This window comes from Macaca fascicularis, chromosome 13 (genome assembly GCF_037993035.2).
Source record: "Macaca fascicularis isolate 582-1 chromosome 13, T2T-MFA8v1.1".
Taxonomy (NCBI): Eukaryota; Metazoa; Chordata; class Mammalia; order Primates; family Cercopithecidae; genus Macaca; species Macaca fascicularis.
Genome location: NC_088387.1, coordinates 121,880,193 through 121,901,281, shown reverse-complemented (window position 1 = coordinate 121,901,281; position 21,089 = coordinate 121,880,193). Strand labels below are relative to the sequence as shown.

The following is a 21,089-nucleotide window of genomic DNA, read 5'->3' as shown; positions in this document are numbered from 1 at the left end:
TTATTCATGTCATTGTTATTACTGAGACAAGGTCTTGCTCTGTTGCCTAGGCTGAGTGCAATGGCATAGCGTGATCTTGGCTCAGTGCAACCTCACGGGCTCAAGTGATCCTTCTGCTTCAGCCTCCTAGTAGCTGAGATTACGGGCACACGCCACCATGCCCAGCTACTGTTTCTATTTTCATGATAGAGAGAGGGTTTCACCATGTTGGCCAGGCTGGTCTCACACTCCTGATCTCAAGTGATCCGCCTGCCTCGGCCTCCCAAACATTATCTGTATTATTGATACAACCAAGTTCCATCCTTGGAGAAATGCAACCACAAAAGACAAATGACATCTTTCCCTGAAATCTGTATAGAGGAAATGTCAAGGTAGCATGACCTTTTCACAAGAATGTGAAGTCAGTGAAACTACGAAGGAGGCTTAGTAGGTTCTTGGGAACCTGGGATCAGGGACAGAATGTTCTACAGAAAGAGATTTTCTGAGAATACTGAGTGGAACATAAAACCAAATGGTACAGAAGACTTCCTCTGCTCCCTTGCTGCTTTTCTTGCATTGATTCGTTGTCCTTCATTTTCATACTTTTCGGTAAAGGAATCAAGAATTTCATAAAGATCTTCAGCTTGAGCAGGCCGCGGTGTATCTCCAAATAAAATATCATAAGCTCGGATATCTTGACAATAAAATCTAATAGGAAATATAAAATTAAAAACATTTCAATATACACAAATCTTTTCTAAACACAGCATGTGTGCACACACGGTGTGTATATATAATCATTCATATATAGCACTTCATATACACTACTTTTTAAACATTAACTTTAAGCAATATCCTATGTTCAAGTCTTAAATGTACCCCAAGTTCACCTCTACAGGCAACTACCGTAAATATCCTTATATGGATCCTTTCTTTGTTAACATAAAAAGCACATCCACATTATCATAGAAATACTTATACTTGCACATATATACATACACACACACTCATATATAAACACATATAAATATACATACAAGCACATACATTTTTATAGGTTTTTACTTTTTAAGTTTCTTTAAAAAAGGTGCCTATAACCGTGGCTTTGTAATTTCCTTAAAATATTTATTTTTATCAAGATTAAATAAACATTTACCTTACATGCTTGGAGGCCCTGTCATTCATTAAGCAACATATTTGTTTTAGTTTATCCAGGGTTTAGTTGAACTTTAGTGGGAAGGCCTGCCAACAGCCTCAAACCAGAAGTTTCTAAAAGTATTCTTTTGTTAACTTTTCTCAAATTAATAAAACCAGGAGTCAACACATCACTTTTGATTTTATAAGATGAATAGTTCTTCAAACCTTATTTTTCCCCATCCCTCCTATTTTCTACCTCTTGTGGTTTATATTTAGCTTTATCAAATAGTGCTGTTGGATTCCTGAGTGAGTCAGTGAGGTAAACACTGGGTGCTTTGTCTCGGATAGTGGCGGGTCTGTCTGCCACGCGTGGCGAATGTTAACGGCCAATGCCAGCGGGGCCAGCCTCATCAGGCTGGCAATTAGTGGAACTTCTGCAGGTTCTGGAAGAAGTCCTGCTGTCAGTCTTAGCTCTTTATCTCTTTCTGGGCCTTCACACATATTTTAGTGGCAATTTAGAGCCACTTAATTTGCATTTTAGGAAAAATTAGCCAGATGCAATTTAAAGTAGAAGCTTTCCTTTACCTCTTAGGGTACCTCCAGATTCTTTTTTTTTTTTTTTTTTTCAATCAAACTGTATTTCTGTATTTTAAATTGTTCTCTATTTGACATAGAGAAAAGACAAAGGTGGAGTATAGAACAGGAAACCTCACAACAAGGAACACCGACTGACCCATGAGTTGTAACTGGTGTGCCTTCCACAAACATCTGAAAATCACTGAAATCGGTGCATCCAACTAAGGGTATTACTACCTTACGCTTACGTTTCCTTTTTTTTTTAATACTTTAAGTTCTGGGGTACACGTACACAATGTGCAGGTTTGTTGCGTAGGTACACGAGTGCCACGTTGGTTTGCTGCACCCACCAACTTGTCATCTACATTAGGTATTTCTCCTAATGCTGTCCCTCCCCCAGTCCCCACCACCCCCGACAGGCCCCGGTATGTGATGTTCCCTGCCCTGTGTCCAAGTGTTCTCATTGTTCAATTCTCCCTTATGAGTGAGAGCATGTGGTGTCTGGTTTTCTGTCCTTGTGACAGTTTGCTGAGAACGATGGTTTCCAGCTATCTTAAAATGCGAAGTGGAAAAACAGCATTTACAGTTGAATATATATGGTGATTACCATCATATATGGTAAGACAAAAAAAATCACGCTTAGGAAAATGTTGGAAGGCAGTAAAGCAAAATGTGAATTGTGTTAGTCTTTCAAAGGGATCGAATGTTTTTTCTTTTATTTTTTGTGTGTCTTCTGCATTTTCCATGAGCATATATTATTTATATATTTAATTTTTAAACGTAAGAGACACACTTATAACCACGTTGTAAAAAGGATATATAAATGTACTCTGCAAATTATATCAACTCTTTAAGTATTATTTTCTCATCACACTTTCAATTAAAATCACTTTAACTTGAACTGACTTTCTATTAGTTTCTTTCCTTTCAATCAAACAGCTGCCTTCTAAAGACACGCCTGCGAAGAGTCCCCTCGACTTGCAGTACGTGAAGACGGCGGCCGAGCTTCTCAGGGCCACGTTGCCTTCCAAGTTCCTGCAAAGCACAAGATTTTGCGTCACAAAGCTGTGAGCAGCTCTAAGCCCAAAGATAACTATTTAAATAGCACTCTTCTTCCAGCTCAAATGAATTATCTTGTTCTGTACCTTCTTCAGCTGTTTCTATGTTTTACTTACTGTAGGCCTAAATTAGATGTTTTAATGTGGCCTAGAGGAAAAACAGGCCAGGGGGAAGAACATACATGAAGTTATTACAGAAGGCTGTGATAATATAGAATTGTGTTGCAAAAAGTACAGTGCAGAATGTGTAAATATATTTTAAAAATTTGTAAGTCTGATATTTTCCAACTGGATCGTCCTGTCTTAAAACTGGGAAATACATCTCAAGAGTGCTAAATAATTTGGATTCTTTTTGCATTGAGTATTTTCATGGAACCAAGAACATTTTTAGATGATTTTACTGTGTAATTTCTATAAATAGTGTGGGTATAAAATATTTCTACATTGCACAATTAATCCAAGACTAGCATTTCATTAATAGAGAAGAAAAATACACTTTAAGTACCGTAAACAACGGCTCAAAAAAACACATCCATATCCAATTTTTATGATTTACTTTGAAAAAGCTCTTTCTTTCCTAATGGAAGCTGAACTTTATCATAAAATCTGACTTGCCTTTGGCTCTCTCAAAGCTGAAGGTGGATTTTATGTTCAAGCCTGACAGATACAATGGCCTATGGTTCTAAAACATTTCATTATTTCTTGTGTGTTCTGGTTTCAGATTTTCTAGCTTATCTCACTGGCTGTGTTTTGCGAATTTCCTATTTGTGATGACCTCGAATCTTCTGGGCATGTATAAATCTGGAGATGTATAAATCTGTTCATTTTAATTAAAGTTTCCTATTAATGCAAAATAAAACATGCAGTTGTTAAACCTTTACTGTCTAACATCTATTTAAAGAACTCACCTTCCCAAGGGCCCGACCGCCACAGTCAAGTTCCCTCCAAGGGTTAGATTTCCGCCTTTCGCAAAAGCTTCCACAGCACGGTCATAATTCAGAATTATCACCAAGTCTGATACCTAAAGTGTAGAAACCCACTGATTTAAAAATAGTTAAGAGTAAATATCATTTAAAACTCATCTTGACTAAAACTCAACTACACCGTATGCATTGCAGCAAAACACCAATAGAAACAGGAAAGAATGTGAGACAAGAGCCATCTTTTTATTTTGAGCTGATGAATTTTGAAGCCAATATTGCCACAGGTAATTACAGCAAACCCCAGTGAGCGTTTACTGTGCGCCATGTGGATACTGTGAGGTTTGCCTGCATCTTGTCCTTTAATCTTCCACAAAACCTGGTCGTGTAGGTGGTGATCCTAGGGTTTAGTGGGGTTAGGTAAACTGTCAGTGCTAACAAGTCAAACGAAGGTTGGAGGAAGGGATCCGACATGCTCTCTGATCTCATCAGACTAAACACTTCGTACAAGCCAAGCCCGAAGAGCACAGCACCAGGGATGACGGAGCTGAAGGTCCCGAGAGACTTTCTGTACTTCCCTCCTGGCCAGTGGTGTGCTCCTTACTGGAAGCTGAACCTGGGCCACTTCACTATAGGTCACAGAAGCTCAACATATCAGAAAGCAAAGTAGTTTCCACTAGGAATGCCTATTTCCATTACTTAATTTTTCTTTTTTTTTGAGAAAGAGTTTCATTCTTGTTGCCTAGGCTAGAGTGCAGCGGCATGATCTGAGCTCACTGCAACCTCCACCTCCAGGGTTCAAGTGATTCTCCTGTCTCAGCCTCCCGAGTAGCTGGTATTACAGGTGTCCACCACCACACCCGCTAATGTTTTGTATTTTTAGTAGAGATGGGGTTTCACCATGTTGGCCAGGCTAGTCTTGAACTCCTGACCTCAGGTGATCCACCCGCCTCAGCCTCCCAAAGGGCTGGATTACAGGCGTGAGCCACTGAGCCCAGCAGACTTAATTTTTCTCTAAATAAACGCAGAAACTACAATGAGATTCAACTGAATGCTCAAGGCAAGTCAACACAGCGAAATCATTTGTTTCTCAAATTCATTACTGCAGTGTGGAAGCACAAAGTTAGACCTGAAAAATAACATGACCCATCAAATGAAAGGCAGCATGGGTTAGAGGAGGCAGCATGGGCCAGGGGAAGCAGCATGGGCCAGAGGAGGCAGCATGGGCCAGGGGAGGCAGCATGGGCTAGAGGAGGCAGCATGGGCAAGGGGAGGCAGCATGGGCCAGGGGAGGCAGCATGGGCCAGGGGAGGCAGCATGGGCGAGGGGAGGCAGCATGAGTCAGGGGAGGCAGCATGGGCCAGGGGAGGCAGCATGGGCCAGGGGAGAGAGCATGGGCCAGGGGAGGCAGCATGGGCCAGGGGAGGCAGCATGGGTCAGGGGAGGCAGCATGGGTCAGGGGAGGCAGCATGGGCCAGGGGAGAGAGCATGGGCCAGGGGAGGCAGCATGGGCCAAGGGAGGCAGCATGGGCCAGGGGAGGGAGCATGGGCCAGGGGAGGCAGCATGGGCCAGGGGAGGGAGCATGGGCCACGGGAGGCAGCATGGGCCAGGGGAGGCAGCATGGGCCAGGGGAGGGAGCATGGGCCAGGGGAGGGAGCATGGGCCAGGGGAGGCAGCCTGGGCCAGGGGAGGCAGCATGGGCCAGGGGAGGCAGCATGGGCCAGAGGAGGCAGCATGGGCCAGGGGAGGGAGCATGGGCCAGGGGAGGGAGCATGGGCCAGGGGAGGCAGCCTGGGCCAGGGGAGGCAGCCTGGGCCAGGGGAGGCAGCATGGGCCAGGGGAGGGAGCATGGGCCAGGGCACCCCTGGTGTGGAGAACCAATGTCCATCCCAGCTCCGTTTCTCGAGAGCTGTGGACCTTGTGGTCTTCTAACCAGGCTCTGTGTCTCTGACCACTCTGTGTTTAATATTTGCTTTACCAGGACCCACACCTCATGGAACGATCGTCAGAATCAGATAGAGGTGTCAGGTGCACCTGGAAGTTGACAGAGTGCTGGCATGGGGCTCAGTATTTGGGCTCAAAAGTAAAACTAGTTAGGTGGGAACTCCACAACTCCCTTTTGCATGCTGTGCGACCTTGGGCAAATCATTGAGCTGCTGAAAGCTGCAATTTCCTTCTCTGGAAAATGGGTGTAATAATAGTGGCACACATTCAAGGCTGTTTAGGGATGAACTGAAATCAGTTCAATACAACATGCAAAGGTCAAGCAGACTCGTGTTTAAAATATGCCTTCATTATACAGTTATTCACATTTTTTAATCAAATCAATGCTCTCAAGTCAACATTTTCATATGAGTGACAGAAAAATCCTGTTATAACCAAATGAGATTATACTTGAAAGGCCCTAAGAGAGTTCCTGATACAAGCATGTTCTTAATAATGTTCAATTTGAATCATTTTATGAAATAAAATACACTTAAGATCTGTAGGACAAACTAAATCTACCAGATAGCTGACCCACACCCGATGCTTCAGCTTGATGCTTGCCAACTGTTCATTTTATTTTACATATAGACAATTTCTGAGGATTATGGTGCTGAATGACAGATAATTATTTAGCTTTTCTTATGCAAAGTTAAGCATTTTCGCCAATGATTGTATAACCTGTGTCTTATATGTATTTTTAGATAAGAAATTTGCCTTGCAGAATACTTGCCACTTACACACTCAGAAAATACACATTTCTGCCCATGACCTTGTAGCTACACTGGCTCTTATGTTCTACTTCGGCTTGGTGCATCGTGGTACAGTTAAGTAAGGCCAAGCTATGAGAGGCAGCTGAAGGAAAAAAAAATTTTTGATTTTTTTTTTTGTCTGATCTCTCTTTAGTTCTTTTGAAATAAGAATAAGACAATATTGCGTTTTTTGGTGACACTACCGATTAGCCCAAGAACCAGGTCAAAAGCTCTGCAGACAGCTTGGCGAGCCTGTGAGCAGCAATAGCCCTCAGTTTATTTCCACAACGTAGAACAAGGAGCAAGACAAATTTCCTGCAGGAATCTGGATCAGCTGAACAATACATTGGGACGGCACTCTCAGAAAACCCTGTAAGTATTTGACAAGACTTCTTTAGAAGTTTGCATTAAAACTCAATGATATCACAGTCTGATCAAAGAAATAAGACTTGTGTTTTATTTATGAGATCAGTAGGGTGACTATGGTTCACAACAATCTATTGACTAGTTCAAAGTAGCTAGAAGAGAATAATTTGAATGCTTCCAGCCTAAAGAAATGACAAATATTTAAGGTGACAGATATCCCAATCACACTGATTTGATCTTTACAAATTGTATGCATGTATTAAATTATTACAAGTGCCAGGAAAATACGTACTCCACTATAAATCAAAAAATAAAATTAAAAAATAAAACAATAACTCAGATGCAAGTGTTTCAATTAAATAAATTCTTAAATACAAGAACGTGAAAAACCACAGCTGCCATGGAGCGGAAGCTGCGGGACAGAACGTCCCTCTTCTCTGCGACTGAATGTCCCGAAAGCAGCTCCTCGGAAGGTGCCACCCCATCTCCCTCTCGTGTGGTCAGCCTGCTTCACACCACACAGCTGAGTCCTGGGCAGTTATCCTGTCAGAGCCTCACCCCCTTTTGGATGATTGACTGCTGTCCGCCTTCAAGCCCCACATTTGGACAACCGGCTAAGAAAGCTGGGCTCCCCCCTCCGGCCTGCAGTTCTCTCTTGCCACTCTTGGGCTGGGCTTGGAGCTTGCCCCATGCTCCCTACCCCACTCTCCCTAAAAGCCTCACTGCAAGGGGAATAAACCTTTCCCTCCCTCCTTGTGTGTGGCATGACCAGTCTCAATCTCTCAATATGCAAACCAAGCCTAAGTGGAGGCCCTCCCGGCAACTCCCTCCATGCCTCGGACCAACAGATCTTTTCCTTACATCCCATTCTTAGGGGGCTTAAAAACTGGACTCTGGTCTCTAACAATAATTTATCCTCAACTGTAACCCAGATACCTTCCTCTTCAGTAAGGTGAAAGGGCCCATCTAAATTCTCCCTGGAAAAAGCTGAGTAATTTTTGTTTTTTCAAATTCCAATCTTGAGTAAGAGCCAGACTGCTCTGGCTTGATGGCCCAGTGTGAGCTCTGGCGCTGGAAACACAGCAAAGGACTGTACACGTCCAAAGCCAAGGCAGCAGCAGGACTTTCTGAGCTTTGGGCTTTGCTACAACTGTTATCCAAAAAGAATCCGTAAGTGGTATTTAAACAAAATGTAGCATTATCTTTCCTCAGACTACCAACTTTCACATCTTCACTTCTCACAATCACAACTCTCTTTACCAATCTCTCTCTTTATCACAAAAACTTCCCCCTCCCCCAAAGGAATCCCTAATCCAGATACAGGTATTCAGTCACTAATTTAGACCATTATTCAGTACCTCTGATGTTCCAAGAACAGGGAACTCTCCGCCCTGTAGAATCTGGGAGTCTAAAGGTTGAGATTGTCAAACGTAAATTAACCCATGCCAGCCTTCTGGCTAAGCTTAGGGTCACTTACACTTACGGCCCCGGAAGAATGAGTCTGACATTCACTCTCCAGTGAAACCACGGCACAATGCAATAAGCTATCCAGAAGCAGCCTCAGGCAGCAGGGGCTGCGAAGCAGCATCCTTTGCATAACTAGATCTTGTTAGTTAAGAGAACTGACCTTAAGAACACACAATCAGACCTTAAGAACGACACTAGAGCAGAGTACGAGTCTGAGGCAGAGGGAGTCATGGCAGGACAAGCGTTTAGAAAATTTCTTCCACTCTTTGACCGAGTAGTATTGGTTGAAAGGACTGCTGCTGAAACTGTAACCAAAGGAGGCATTATGCTTCCAGAAAAATCTCAAGGAAAAGTATTGCAAGCAACAGTAGTCGCTGTTGGATCGGGTTCTAAAGGAAAGGGTGGAGAGATTCAACCGGTTAGCGTGAAAGTTGGAGATAAAGTTCTTCTGCCAGAATGTGGAGGCACCGAAGTCGTTCTAGGTGACAAGGATTATTTCCTATTTAGAGATGGTGACATTCTTGGAAAGTACCTAGACTGATATAAGTCACTATTGAAATGGCATCAACATGAAGCTGCCCATTCCACTGAAGTTCTGAAATCTCTCATCATGTAAATAATTTCCACATTTCTCTTTTATAATAAACTAATGATAACTAATGAAAAAAAAAAAGAACACACAATTAAGATTGCAATCTTTTTCCACCAGGATTCTCTAAGAGAATTAAGCTCTAATGTCCTAAGGCATCCATTGCAACGAATAGGTTAGCATCTCCCCAGATATTCTAGAGTAATAGCACAAATAATTAAGAAGGTGGTACTCAAATCCCTTTCTGTGTTTGGAAGATCAGATGAAGAACCTGGAGCAAATGTTAGGGTTTTGCAGCATTGGACAGGTGGAAGGTGTGGGAGGTGTCCGAAGGAAAACTGAGACTAACCCAGGCACAAAACAATGTGCCACAACTTTAGCCCAGAACCAGCAAGATTTGCTGCCAGTCACAAGTATCCAAAGGGAAAGAGGGTACTTAAAGATCATTTTATTCAACTTTAAAATTTTTTATTTTACAGATTTGATTCAGGAAGATTAAGTACTTTGTTCAATGTTCTGTAACTAATAAAAGAAGAGCTAAAACTTAACAATTACAGTTGAATCTCCATTCCACCGTAGAATGTATCTACAAATCAGAATGCCACTGCAATGGTAGCATAAAGAGGCCACAGACCCTCTCGAGAGCAAAATAACCACAACTGGTAAAAATTATTTTAAAAATTAACACTTCTGGAAATTGTCCTAAGGGCAAACGGCAAGTGAAGAAAATGAAGACACAATGATTCAATGAACACTATTAAATATTGGTAAGGACAGAGAGAGCTGGTGACATTTGCGCTACAACCTGTGCCCTGCTGCAGGTCAGCCTGATGGAAGCTCCTCTTGGGGAAGGGGGTTTGCAAGAACACAGACTTCCTTCCCCTAGCCCCTGGTCAGGGCTGCAGTATCTCCACAGGAGAAGCTTGCTGCCAGCATTTCTCTTCCCACAGCTCCATGTACAGAAGCTCCATTCCAGGCAAGAGCAGCTGAGAGGTCTGGAGCTTCCTTCCTCCACCCAGAACCCATGTATAAGTGGAGGCTCCAGCCCAGTACAACAGTCCAGGAGCACCAGGGCCCAACCTACTCTGGCTCCAGTTCACCTGTGAGGCAAAGGCTCCACGCTGACAGAGGCAAGCCACGCCACTCCCCTGCCCAAGGCTGCAGGGATGTCACTCCAGGAGAAGTGAGCCCCTGCCCCAGCCTCCAGCTCTGGAGCAACAGCACAGAGATCTTGGGCAGAGAGAGAGACAGGCTGCAAGGGCAGGCAGCTCCAAAGCTCTCCTCAAGGGAAGTGAAATTTTTTGGAACAGAGAGTGGGTGATGGTTTTGGTGATAAACAGGTAAGATGAGGTATTCAGTTCCATGACAGCAACAAGCAAAACCACGGGTGGTCTAGAAAATCATCAGGGAGAACCAGCGACAGAGATAGCTAGGAAGAGCCCTCCTGAAATAGAAATGAGCCTCAAAGACCACCTGGGCACAGGAGCACAATTTTAACTGGATCAAACTGTGGAGCAATTTATGTCCCCACGGCATTGTTGGAAACAATGGACTGATCAGCAGGCAGTTAGCGGAGGCTAACAACGGTGTGTAATACCAAGGGAGACAAACAGCTTAACACACAGGTCAGGGACAGGGACAGTCAGAACATCTGTCATCTCAGGAAAACTGTATGCATGCCTGTAGACAACATTGGAGGCTTCACAGTAGTGGGGCACAGAATTCATTCAAACGGTCCAGCCAAATCTCTAAACAAACAGCAAGCAAACAATAAGAGGCTCCTGGGGGAGAGGTTGAGCATCCAGAGTTGATACAATATAATATCTAAAATTTCTGATTTTCAACCAAAAATAAGAAGACAAACAAAGAAGCGAGAGAGTGTGACCCATACATAGAAAACAAATTAAAAACAGAAGCAGGCGAGAATGACTGCCTTTCAGATGGTCCAGCTATCAGATTTAGCAGACAAAGACTTTAAAACAGTTGTCATAAATATGTTCAAAGAATTAAAGAAAACTATGGTTAAGAAGTAGAAAAATGTACAATGAGAATATCTTATCAAATAGAGAATATTAATAAAAACATAAAATTATATAAAAGAACCAAATGGAAATTCTGGAGGTAAAAAGTGTATTAAGCAACAAGAACAATTTAATTTACTATAGGAGTTCAACGGTAGATCTGAGCATGCAAAATAAAGAACTGGTAAATTTGAAGATAGATCAATAGAAAGTCTTAAAAACTAAGAGAAAGAGAGTGAAGGAAAATTAACAAAAACACAGGAAACCTCGGACACCATTAGGTGCACCAACATATGTGTGATATAAGTACTAGAAGGCAAGGAAAAAGAGAAAGAAGCAGAAAATTTTTTCAAAGAAATAATGGCTGAAAATTCTCAATCTGATGAAAAACATGAATCTACACTCAAGAAGCTCAACAAATTCTGAGTAGAATAAATGTAACAAGATACACTCCAGATAGATAATTGTAAAAAATCTTAAAACTCAAGAGAAAAATCTTGAGAGAGGCAAGGGAAAAATGACTAATCACATAAAAGGAACCCCAGTTAGGCCGGGCACAGTGGCTCACGCCTGTAATCCCTGCACTCTGGGAGGCCGAGGCGGGCAGATCACGAGGTCAGGAGATCGAGACTATCCTGGCTAACACGGCAAAACCTCATCTCGACTAAAAATACAAAAAAATTAGCCGGGCACAGTGGCGGGCGCCTGTAGTCCCAGCTACTCGGGAGGCTGAGGCAGGAGAATGGTGTGAACCCAGGAGGTGGAGCTTGCAGTGAGACGAGATCACGCCACTGCACTCCAGCCTGGGCGACAGAGCGAGACTCTGTCTCAAAAAAAAAAAAAAAAAAAGGAACCCCAATTAGAATAACAGATAGATTTCTTGTCAAAAACAGTAGACTTCAGAAAACAGTAGGATGACAAAATGTTGAAAGAAAGAACTGGTCAACTTAGAATCTTATAATCAGTAAAAGTCTATTTCAGAAACGAAGAGGATATAAAGACATTCCCAGATTAAAAGATGTTTTATTTAAGTTGATGGAATTTGTTGCTAGTAGAACCACTTTACAAGAAATATTAGAAATTCTAAACAAACTCTTTCAGGCTGAAAGCAAGTGACTCTAGATAGTAATTTAAATCCACATTTTAAAAAATCACCAGTAAAGATAATTATCTATAAATAATAGTATAGATGCATACATAGTTCTTCTCATCAGTTTAAAAATAAATTTTTTCTATATGTTAAGTCTGTAACATATAGAAATATTATACACTTGACAATAACCGTACAAAAGAGTCAGGTGGGAGCAAAGTTGTCTCGGAAATGACACCAGATGGTAACTGGAATGAACAGAAACAATGGAATAGAACCAAAAATGGTAAATAAAAAAGGTTAAAATGGCAAGTTCAATGAGTAAATACTTGCTCTCAATTATTCTCTGAGTTTTCTAAAAACATAAAATTATATAAATTATTAACTATAATCACGAATTGCTGAGTGTGTATCATATATAGATTTAACATATATAACAGTAGTGGCATAAAAAAGGAGAAAAAAGACTAGAACCATATGAGAGTAATGTTTTTGTATCTTATTAAAACAAGTTCCCATAAATTAGAAATATTTAAGACATATTGTAAGCTCTGGAACAACCATTAAGAAAATGACTCAAAAACACAGTTAAAAAATCATAAAAGGAATCAAAATGCTATAGTACAAAACATTCACTTAATTGAAAACAGTAAAGTAGAAACAGAGGGACAAAAAAGGCATGGGATATAGAAAAAAGTAAAATGGCTGATACAAATCTAATGATATCAATAATCTATTAAATGTAAATTAATTAAACAACCAAATAAAAAGGCAGAGATTACTGGCATGGATAAAACAACAATAACAACACAACAACATCCAATTATATGCTCCATAGGAGACACGCTTTAGATTCAAAGTTACCATTAGATTGACAGTAAAAGGATGGAAAAAGATGCATCATGCAGATGGCGACCATAAGAAAGCAGGAGTGGCAATATTTATATTAGACGAAATGAACCTCAAAACAACAAAAAACATAATTAGGAATAAACAGGGACATATTATAATGATAAAATGGTCAATCAATTAAAAAGATATAAGAATTATAAACATAGTAATATACATACATTTATATAAGCACATAATATCAGAGCCCGAAATACGTGAATCAAAAACTGACAATCTAGAAGGAAGACATAGACAATTTAACAAAAATAGCTCGATGTGTAAATAACCCATTTTTAATAATGAAGAGAACAATTAGTCATAAGATTTTCAAGGATATTGAACAACTAAACAACCATGTAAACCAACTAGACCCAATGGACTCCTGGAGAACACTTTACCCAGTAACGCAGAACACACATTCTTCTCCAGCACATGTGGAACACTGCACAAGACAAGAGTCTATATGTGAGGCCATAAAAGAAGCCTTAACCCATTTAAAAAGACTGAAATTATACAAAGTATTTTCTTTGACCCCAATGGAATGAAATTTGAAATCAAGGACAAAATAAATTTGGGAATTTATAAATATGTGGACATTAAGCAACACACTCCTAAATAACAAATGGATCAAAGAAGAAATCACATGAGAAATTAGATAATACTTTGAGATTAAGGAAAACGAAGACACAACATACCCACACTCATGGAAGGCAGCCAGGGCAATGCCTAGAGAGAATATGTAGCTGTAAATGTGTCTATTGAAAAAAAACAGACCTTGAGTCGGTAACTTGAACTGCCTTTCAACACGGACGAAGACGAGTTTAACTGAACTTTAAGCAACAGCCTTGCTTGGACCTTTCCCCTTCTTTACCCTGCTTCCCTTAGTACCTTCAGTTTCTTTCCCCGAAGAACATTGGCTCAGTATATCACATGTACTTGAACTGGTATCAGGCTCCGCTTCTAGTGAACCCAATCTGACAACCACGCACTAGCTATGTGATCTTAGGTAAGCCCTAATGTCTCTGTATATTGAAAATAATGTGGACTTTGCCTACCTTGTACAGTGCCCTGAAAACGATGGCTTGTTATGCAGATGAATGTTACAGTGAGGTGGCCTTTACTTTACCACCCAAGCACGTGTGAAACCAAGATCAAGTAACTTTCCTGAACCTTCCTTTTTTCCCCATTGAGGGATGTGCAGACAAGACAGACAACAGGAAACTCTGTCTTTTGAATAACATGCCGCCTAGATGTGGGACCAGACGCTTCCCAATCTGCCACTCTCTGGCTACCTCCTACTGGAGAATTCCCATGGCTTGGTTATTTTACGAATAAAATGAGAGCAATGACGACCACCTTCCATGGCTATGAAAATGATTCCGTACGAGCGTGCGTACAACTTTTGTAAAAAAATGGCTGGGCGCGGTGGCTCATGCCTGTAATCCCAGCACTTTGGGAGGCCGGAGCAGGCAGATCACGAGGTCAGGAGATCGAGACTATCCTGGCTAACACGGTGAAACCCCATCTCTACTAAAAATACAAAAAATTAGCCAAGCATGGTGGCAGGCACCTGTAGTCCCAGCTACTTAGGAGGCTTGAGGCATGAGAAAGGCGTGAACACGGGAGGCGGAGCTTGCAGGGAGCCGAGATTGCTCCATTGTACTCCAGCCTGGGCAACAGAGCGAGACTCCACCTCAAAAATAAATAAATAAATAAATAAATGAAAATAGAATGGCAGATAGTTATTCAACAAATATTGGATAGTACGAACCGAGTATGTGCGTGCCCTCTACGTGCTTGAAAGGAAAACCCTGTGTGGTTACAGGCCCGGCCATTGTCCCATTTTACAGAAAGGAAGTATTCACGGGTGTCTCCTCGGTCTCTGTGGACGTAGCTGTGAAGTTTGAGAAAGTCTCTGCCCTGCCGGTACTCACAGTCCACTTGAGGGCTGGTCCTTACTATTTGTGGCTACTAGGACATGGTAGAAGCAAGTTCCAAGAGAAGCCAGGCCCAAAGGGGACGCTCACTCAGCCGGTCACCTGAGTCAGAAGTGCCCTCAGAGGTTGGTCCCTTCAGGAAAGACGTGTCCACCCTCCAGCCCCCCAGTGGTCTCGGTGGGCACCAGACCTGCTGTGATGAGAACAGCCTGAGGGAGCCGCTCTGGAGCCCCATGCTCCTGTTCTGACTCCCTCCCTCATTCAGACAGCAGGCCGGAGTGCTCCGTTAGGATGGAGGCTTAGACAGAATCTGAGGGTGCTTCATGGAGAGCAAACAGTGCTTTCTGCTAACATGGAAAACCAGCCGATGCTGTGACATCACTCACACTCACAGTTACACGCAGACTTATCTGTGGGGCTCTGAGAAGCAAAGTCAGGTCATAGTTAAGAAGTTTAAAGCTCATGTCTCCAATCCCTAGGAGATGCTTCTTATCTCTGTTTGAAACTGACATGTAAAAGTTGATAGTTATGTTATTTAAATGAAATTCCATAGTTAATTTCCATACTGTCATAAAGACAGGCTTTGCAATAAAGTTTCTGTAAATGGCAAGCCTAAATAAGCGGCAAAGATGAAGAAGATATTAACAATAAAATTATGTTTTGTGTCATTTCAAGTGCTTTGACTGTAGAAATCCATATTTAATCACCAATATAAGCCCAGAGACTTATATAAGGCTATTTTTAACTGTGTTTTGCAGATGAAGAAGCCAAGGTGCGGAGAAGAAAAGGTACTTCCTAACGTCACAGGGTGGAAGCACCCGAGTCAGAATTGGAGCCAGAATGGTCTGACCCAGTCTTCTCTCTCATAGCTCACCACTATCTCATACTGTCTTTTAAAAATATTACTGTGTATCAGTCTAAGGCTGGGCACAGTGGCTCATGCTTGTAATCCCAGCACTTTGGGACACCAAGGTGGGCAGATCACCTGAAGTCGGGAGTTTGAGACCAGCCTGACCAACATGGTAAAACCCCATCTCTACTAAAACTACAAAATTAGCTGGGTGTGGTGGCGCATGCCTGTAATCCCAGCTACTCGGGAGGCTGAGGTAGGAGAATTGCTTGACACCGTGAGGTGGAGATTGCAGTGAGCTGAGTTCGCGCCATTACACTCCAGCCTGGGCAACAAGAGCAAAACTCCGTTTCCAAAAAAAAGAAAAGAAAAGAAAAAAATACTGTGTATCAGTCTATAAAATGTTTAAAGTCTTTCTATTTCATTTACTGGATCAAGAGACTACATTTTACTTGTACTTGTTTTTCAGGGCTATTAATGTGCCCTATGGCTAAAAGTCCAAAATATTCAAAGAATTACCATGGAAACTCAATTTTTGATCTTTAATATATTGAAATTTAATACAGACATCATTTCTGAGTCTCTCATCATTTTTGAAATAAATGCTCAAAGCATGCCCCCAGCCTCACAAGGAGCCAGAGGGTTGTGGGAAGAACGGGTTGTGACTCAGCCCAGTTTAGCAGTATGATCTGTTGACAGAAAAAGGCCCTTCTACAGGGAGGGCCAGGGGACTGGGTGGGGGTGGGGAAAGGGGAAGAGAGGGGAGGGAGGGAAGGGAGAAGGAAAGGGAGGGAAGCCACAGTCCCTGATGAAAATACACTTTCCACCAGAGGGCGATATTTTTGAAAGCTTTGATTTGGTTGCATATGGTACAAAAATGCAGTCATGATAAGCAAAACTGAAATATGTTTCTTTTATACTACAGATTTATACAGCAGTGAGTAAGAAAGATTGAATAAAGATGAAAGAAGAGTTAGAAATACTTCGTCCTAATAAGGTTGAGGGAATTTAAAACTATGTCAACAGGGCAAATCTACAAAGGATAGTTTAGGAAGAAATGGACTGAAATTTGAGAAGAAAATGAATTGAGCGTACCAGGAGATTCGATTTCCAGTCCCTTGCAAAATGACAGACTGAAGATGAGCATCAGCCCTAAGAGGATCCCTGCGTAGGAGACCTCTGTGAGCATGCACATCCGCCCGACAGACGCCGGACTCCCAGGAGCAATGTTATAAACTGAAATAACGTGAAGTTCTTCTCTACTTAAAGAATTTGGAGGGATATGAATATCATATGTTGCAAAACTGGATTTTTCCACAAATGATGATGCACTCACTGCCCACGTGATTTCAATGTCCACTGAAGGAGAAGGGTGGCTTTGCCATGAACAGTCCATAAACTGCCAATGACAGCTGGCCGGGTGTTGAGATGTGCCTGTTACACAAATGTACATGAGACAGAAGCAGATAAAATGGCAAATGAAAGAAACCCTACTCCTAATGAAAAAAAAGGAAAGAAAATGGGAACCATCAGATAGCTTTAGTTAGACATTCATTGAGAAAATAAAGGAAACATTTTTTCCTAGGTGCCAACGGTAACAACAAGAACACTAGGAAACCTCTCAGTTTTCACGAATTGCATCTTAGGTGTCTTCAGAGGATATGGCAGTTGTATGGACAAGTACAACCTACTTACCTCAATTCCTATTTCAAATCCCCCACCAAGGCCAGCTATTCCAATGGCTGAGGGTGCAGACCATTCTAATAAAAAAAACAAACAAATGTTATCCTAACATTAAAACACCCTCAATATGTGAATATAGGAGGGAAAAATGCTAAAATCTAAAGAGTGCTTCTATTTAAAATAATGAAACTTGGTATTTCCCCCTGTTTTAAAGTGTTCTTCAAAAAGAATATGTAATTTTTTAAAAGTTGAAAATATTTGAAAAGTATTAGATATTCATTACCAGTCTCATAGCCTTACAAGCCCACGTCCTCTAATCTTTCTCTACCAACATGCATAAGACCAAACTATTGGTTCCCTAACCATTAACCATACAGAGCACCTGGTAACTTCAACTGTCAATACTTTTATAAAACAACTTAGCTGTAGCTCCAGTCTTCAGCTAGAATTCTGTCATAGATTTAAGAGATCAGAAGGATTCAAGAGTTTATTATCTAACAGTAACATAGTAATTGTTTCCATTGTACATTTCTGAGGGCAAAAACTATTCTAACACCTCTGATGCTTAAGCACAAGAAATAGGCTACAAATTCAAGGTTGTTAAAATTCTAACAAGATAAATTACATTTAGTACAGTAATTCTATTTGCATGATATGGCTCATTTTAGGATTACTATATGCTTATTTTTCTTGATACAGAAACAGTCATGTTAAACAAGTCTAGAAAAATATATTTTCAATTTGGTGGGGGGATGGTCTGGCCAAAGCACTTTTTGAAAATGGTTGCTACCATGCATACTAGATAATAGAATACTGCTGGAATATATCCAGAACTGTCCTACCTAGGCTTAGAGAAGTACGGGTTACAGAAATCAGTGTCTGATAATTTTTTGTTCCCTATGTTAGGAACTGTCCCCGTGTTAAGACGCTGGTCTTGGCCGGAATCCCGGGGAACGTGCCGTGCCTTATTTGGACAGTTTTGAAATTACTGTCAGCAGAGTCAGCAGCTGCAGCTCAGGAAGAAGGGAGAGAAAAGTAGGTTTTGAAACCAGTAGGAAGGTTTGCTGGGGCTCTGAGACGAGCTCAAGGCTTCGTATTGGCTGTCCCTCCCCTTGGTCAGCAAGTCACCCCGTCAATGGAGCAGCTGGGGACCTGAGACATGCGGGGACTTTCTCATAGACTTTGAGTCTCATCTGACAATGGGCCCCCTTGGAATGTGCCTCTACTTTGTTTGGTTTTACTGCTGAGAAGTCTGCCCATGGAAATTTGGATAATGCTTGAGAAAAAGAGAATTGTTTTCTTCCTATTTTCAAAGCCACACACTGAGCTATGAAAACTGATCCATATAATAAGGAAGAGGTTCTTGCTGACTGTGGGGATACCTTGGGAAGAAATGGTGAATCTGCTGACTGCTAAATGGTGAATCTGCTGACTGCTATTTCCAGGCCATGTTTCACAAATGCATATATTGTACACTTATTGTCTGTGAGTGTCCCATGCTCTCTCAAAATAAAATAAAATTATGCTAAAAAACTGCTACTAATAGAAAATGTGTGCACTGAACAGCCAATGTTAAATCAGTATAAAAAACATTCTAGTTGGTTTTGACACACCTGTGTGCATTTTAAATATTACTATAAATGTTAGTACTTGGGATTCATGGCAAATATTTTCATTCATCTCTGAAGAATCAAGTAGTAGATTTCATCCCAGAAAGTAAAACCCGATGATACTGCTCTTGATATGATTCTGGCTTGGGAAAATTCTTCAAATGTCACAGTTTTTATGATATACCACAGAAACAAAGAAGTTCACACATGGCCCCTTATTTTCACATCAATTTCCATAAAACAAAAGAAAGTAGCATACCATGAAGCTGAGGAATAAGAATTCATATTAAACAAAAGAAATGCACACGCTGCCATATTTAAAGATTTTCTCCATGGAAGAATTACAAAATGCATGCAAAACAAAGTTAGATCTATCTACGTGTCGTGTCTTGTCTAATATTTTGAGGACAGAGAGAGACAGAAAGGCTAGTTCCCGTGGCTTGTTCACTGACACCAAACTGCACGTTCAGTCGAGTAGCCCTGATTACGTAAGTTTTAGTTGATATGCAGGAAACCTGTCCTACTCGCTATGCAATGTGTTCACATGAAAACAGACAGAACAAAGAACGAAGATTCTCTGCTCCAGTGAACAGACGCCAACTTACTTCCATCTGGAAGGCGCGCCAGTACAATCCCGCTGCCTCCTCTGGCGGTCACCAGGAAGCCGGCTTTGATCACAGACAGAATTGCAAGGCCTTTAGCCTTCGCAATTACATGAGCTGTTAACGCGGAAAACAATGGGAAGGTAAGTATTTTGATCGATGTGCCTGGATAGACGATCGAGTGTTAAACAGAGTCAGAGTTAGGAAATATACCTAATGTAAATGAGTTAATGGGTGCAGCACACCAACATGGCACATGTATCCATATGTAACAAACCTGCACGTTGTGCACATGCACCCTAGAACTTAAAGTATAATTAAATAAATAAATAAGTAAAACAGAGTCAGTGTACACAGAGGTTCTCCCTAGGAATTCAGGGCACACAGGAGCAATGAACAAAAGTCAGTCACTCAACAAACGGGCACGAGGCCTCTCTATTCCCACGTGTTTTTTGTGTTTGCTATTTTTGCAGTGCTAAACACAACATCAGAAATATTCTCAAATCCTGTAACTGACAAAATTAATTAGATATTTGAATGAGATTTTATTGATATCTGCTAGCATTGCAAATATTTTGGCAATTTCAATTAATTTAGGATATAGTGCACAACATAGAAGATAAAAGTTACATTTTCAATGAAATTAAGATCCATATAGTACTAAGGAGAAACTTTAAAAATTACATAAAGGCAGCATGAATTAGAACTTTGATCTTAAAGCCATGTAGCTAAATTAACCTTGTATTAATTTAAAAAGTTGGATTCAAAACCAGAAAAATTAAGTAATTTTTCAATGTTAAACCATTTTTAACTTTATAAAATGATCTGCTATAGCATTTGAGTACCACTTAACTATTAGTACACTGATAATATAATTCCATTTAAAAATATTGGTTTATTCACATTTCAGAAATGTTCATTACATAAAATGAGGGTTATTAGTATATGTATCCAATGAATACAGTCCCACAGGATTCTGTGAATTTGTGACACAATGATACCTCGTTCAAACTAACACGGGAAGCCTATCATATAACTTTAAGGTACCTTAATTTATTATTATTTTTGTCAAATATTCTGCCAAGGAAGTGAAGTCAGACATGGGGCTCTAGTACACAGAGCAAAGGCTTTGCAGATGCCCCAAGAGAACACTAAAATTCTCATGTAATTATGCCACCATTTCAAAGTTTAAACTAAGAACCGACTCTTAGAAATAATTCATCCAACACCATGAAGTTCACATGCAGAACATTCGTGGAGCTGTTCTTAATAAGAAAGCTACAGAAAATAAGGTTGCATCCTGGATGGCTGTCTACTAAGTGTACTTTATTTTTGTATTTTAAAAGGTTATAATTATATTGTAATAAGATTAAAAGCTGTATAATATGTCATGCAGGTTTATTTTTATAGCCACTTGTTGGCAGAATGTCTTCCTCACATTCTATTCTCAATGCTTCCAGAGTTGCTATTGCCCCTATTGGGAATACTAGATATTAACAAAAGCATGTTTTAAAATGAACATATTTCACATGTCAATTATATTTTTATAGATTTCCACTCAAATTCAGGGACACTAA

The 21,089-nt window shown here is 40.8% G+C and overlaps 1 protein-coding gene and 1 pseudogene across 20 annotated transcripts in view; one reads left to right on the top strand and one right to left on the bottom strand.

Annotated features, from left to right (window-relative positions):
• Positions 1–21,089, bottom strand: part of SH3YL1 (SH3 and SYLF domain containing 1) — a 50,181-nt gene that overhangs the window by 15,849 nt on the left and 13,243 nt on the right. For 12 of the 20 annotated variants that reach the window (XR_012422730.1, XR_012422731.1, XM_005576657.5 and 9 more), the window contains 5 exons: positions 19,516–19,629; positions 17,313–17,377; positions 3,659–3,771; positions 2,599–2,727; positions 519–687 (listed from right to left, as the gene is read on the bottom strand). Coding sequence is in view for 14 of the 20 variants with exons in the window: in XM_005576657.5 (XP_005576714.3) it covers positions 519–687; positions 2,599–2,727; positions 3,659–3,771; positions 17,313–17,377; positions 19,516–19,629 (590 nt within the window). In the remaining 6 variants the exon portion in view is untranslated. The remainder of the gene's footprint in view (positions 1–518; positions 688–2,598; positions 2,728–3,658; positions 3,772–17,312; positions 17,378–19,515; positions 19,630–21,089) is intronic. The other 8 variants (XR_012422733.1, XR_012422734.1, XR_012422735.1 and 5 more) reach the window with 3 other exon arrangements.
• Positions 8,430–8,886, top strand: LOC123568453 (10 kDa heat shock protein, mitochondrial pseudogene; annotated as a pseudogene).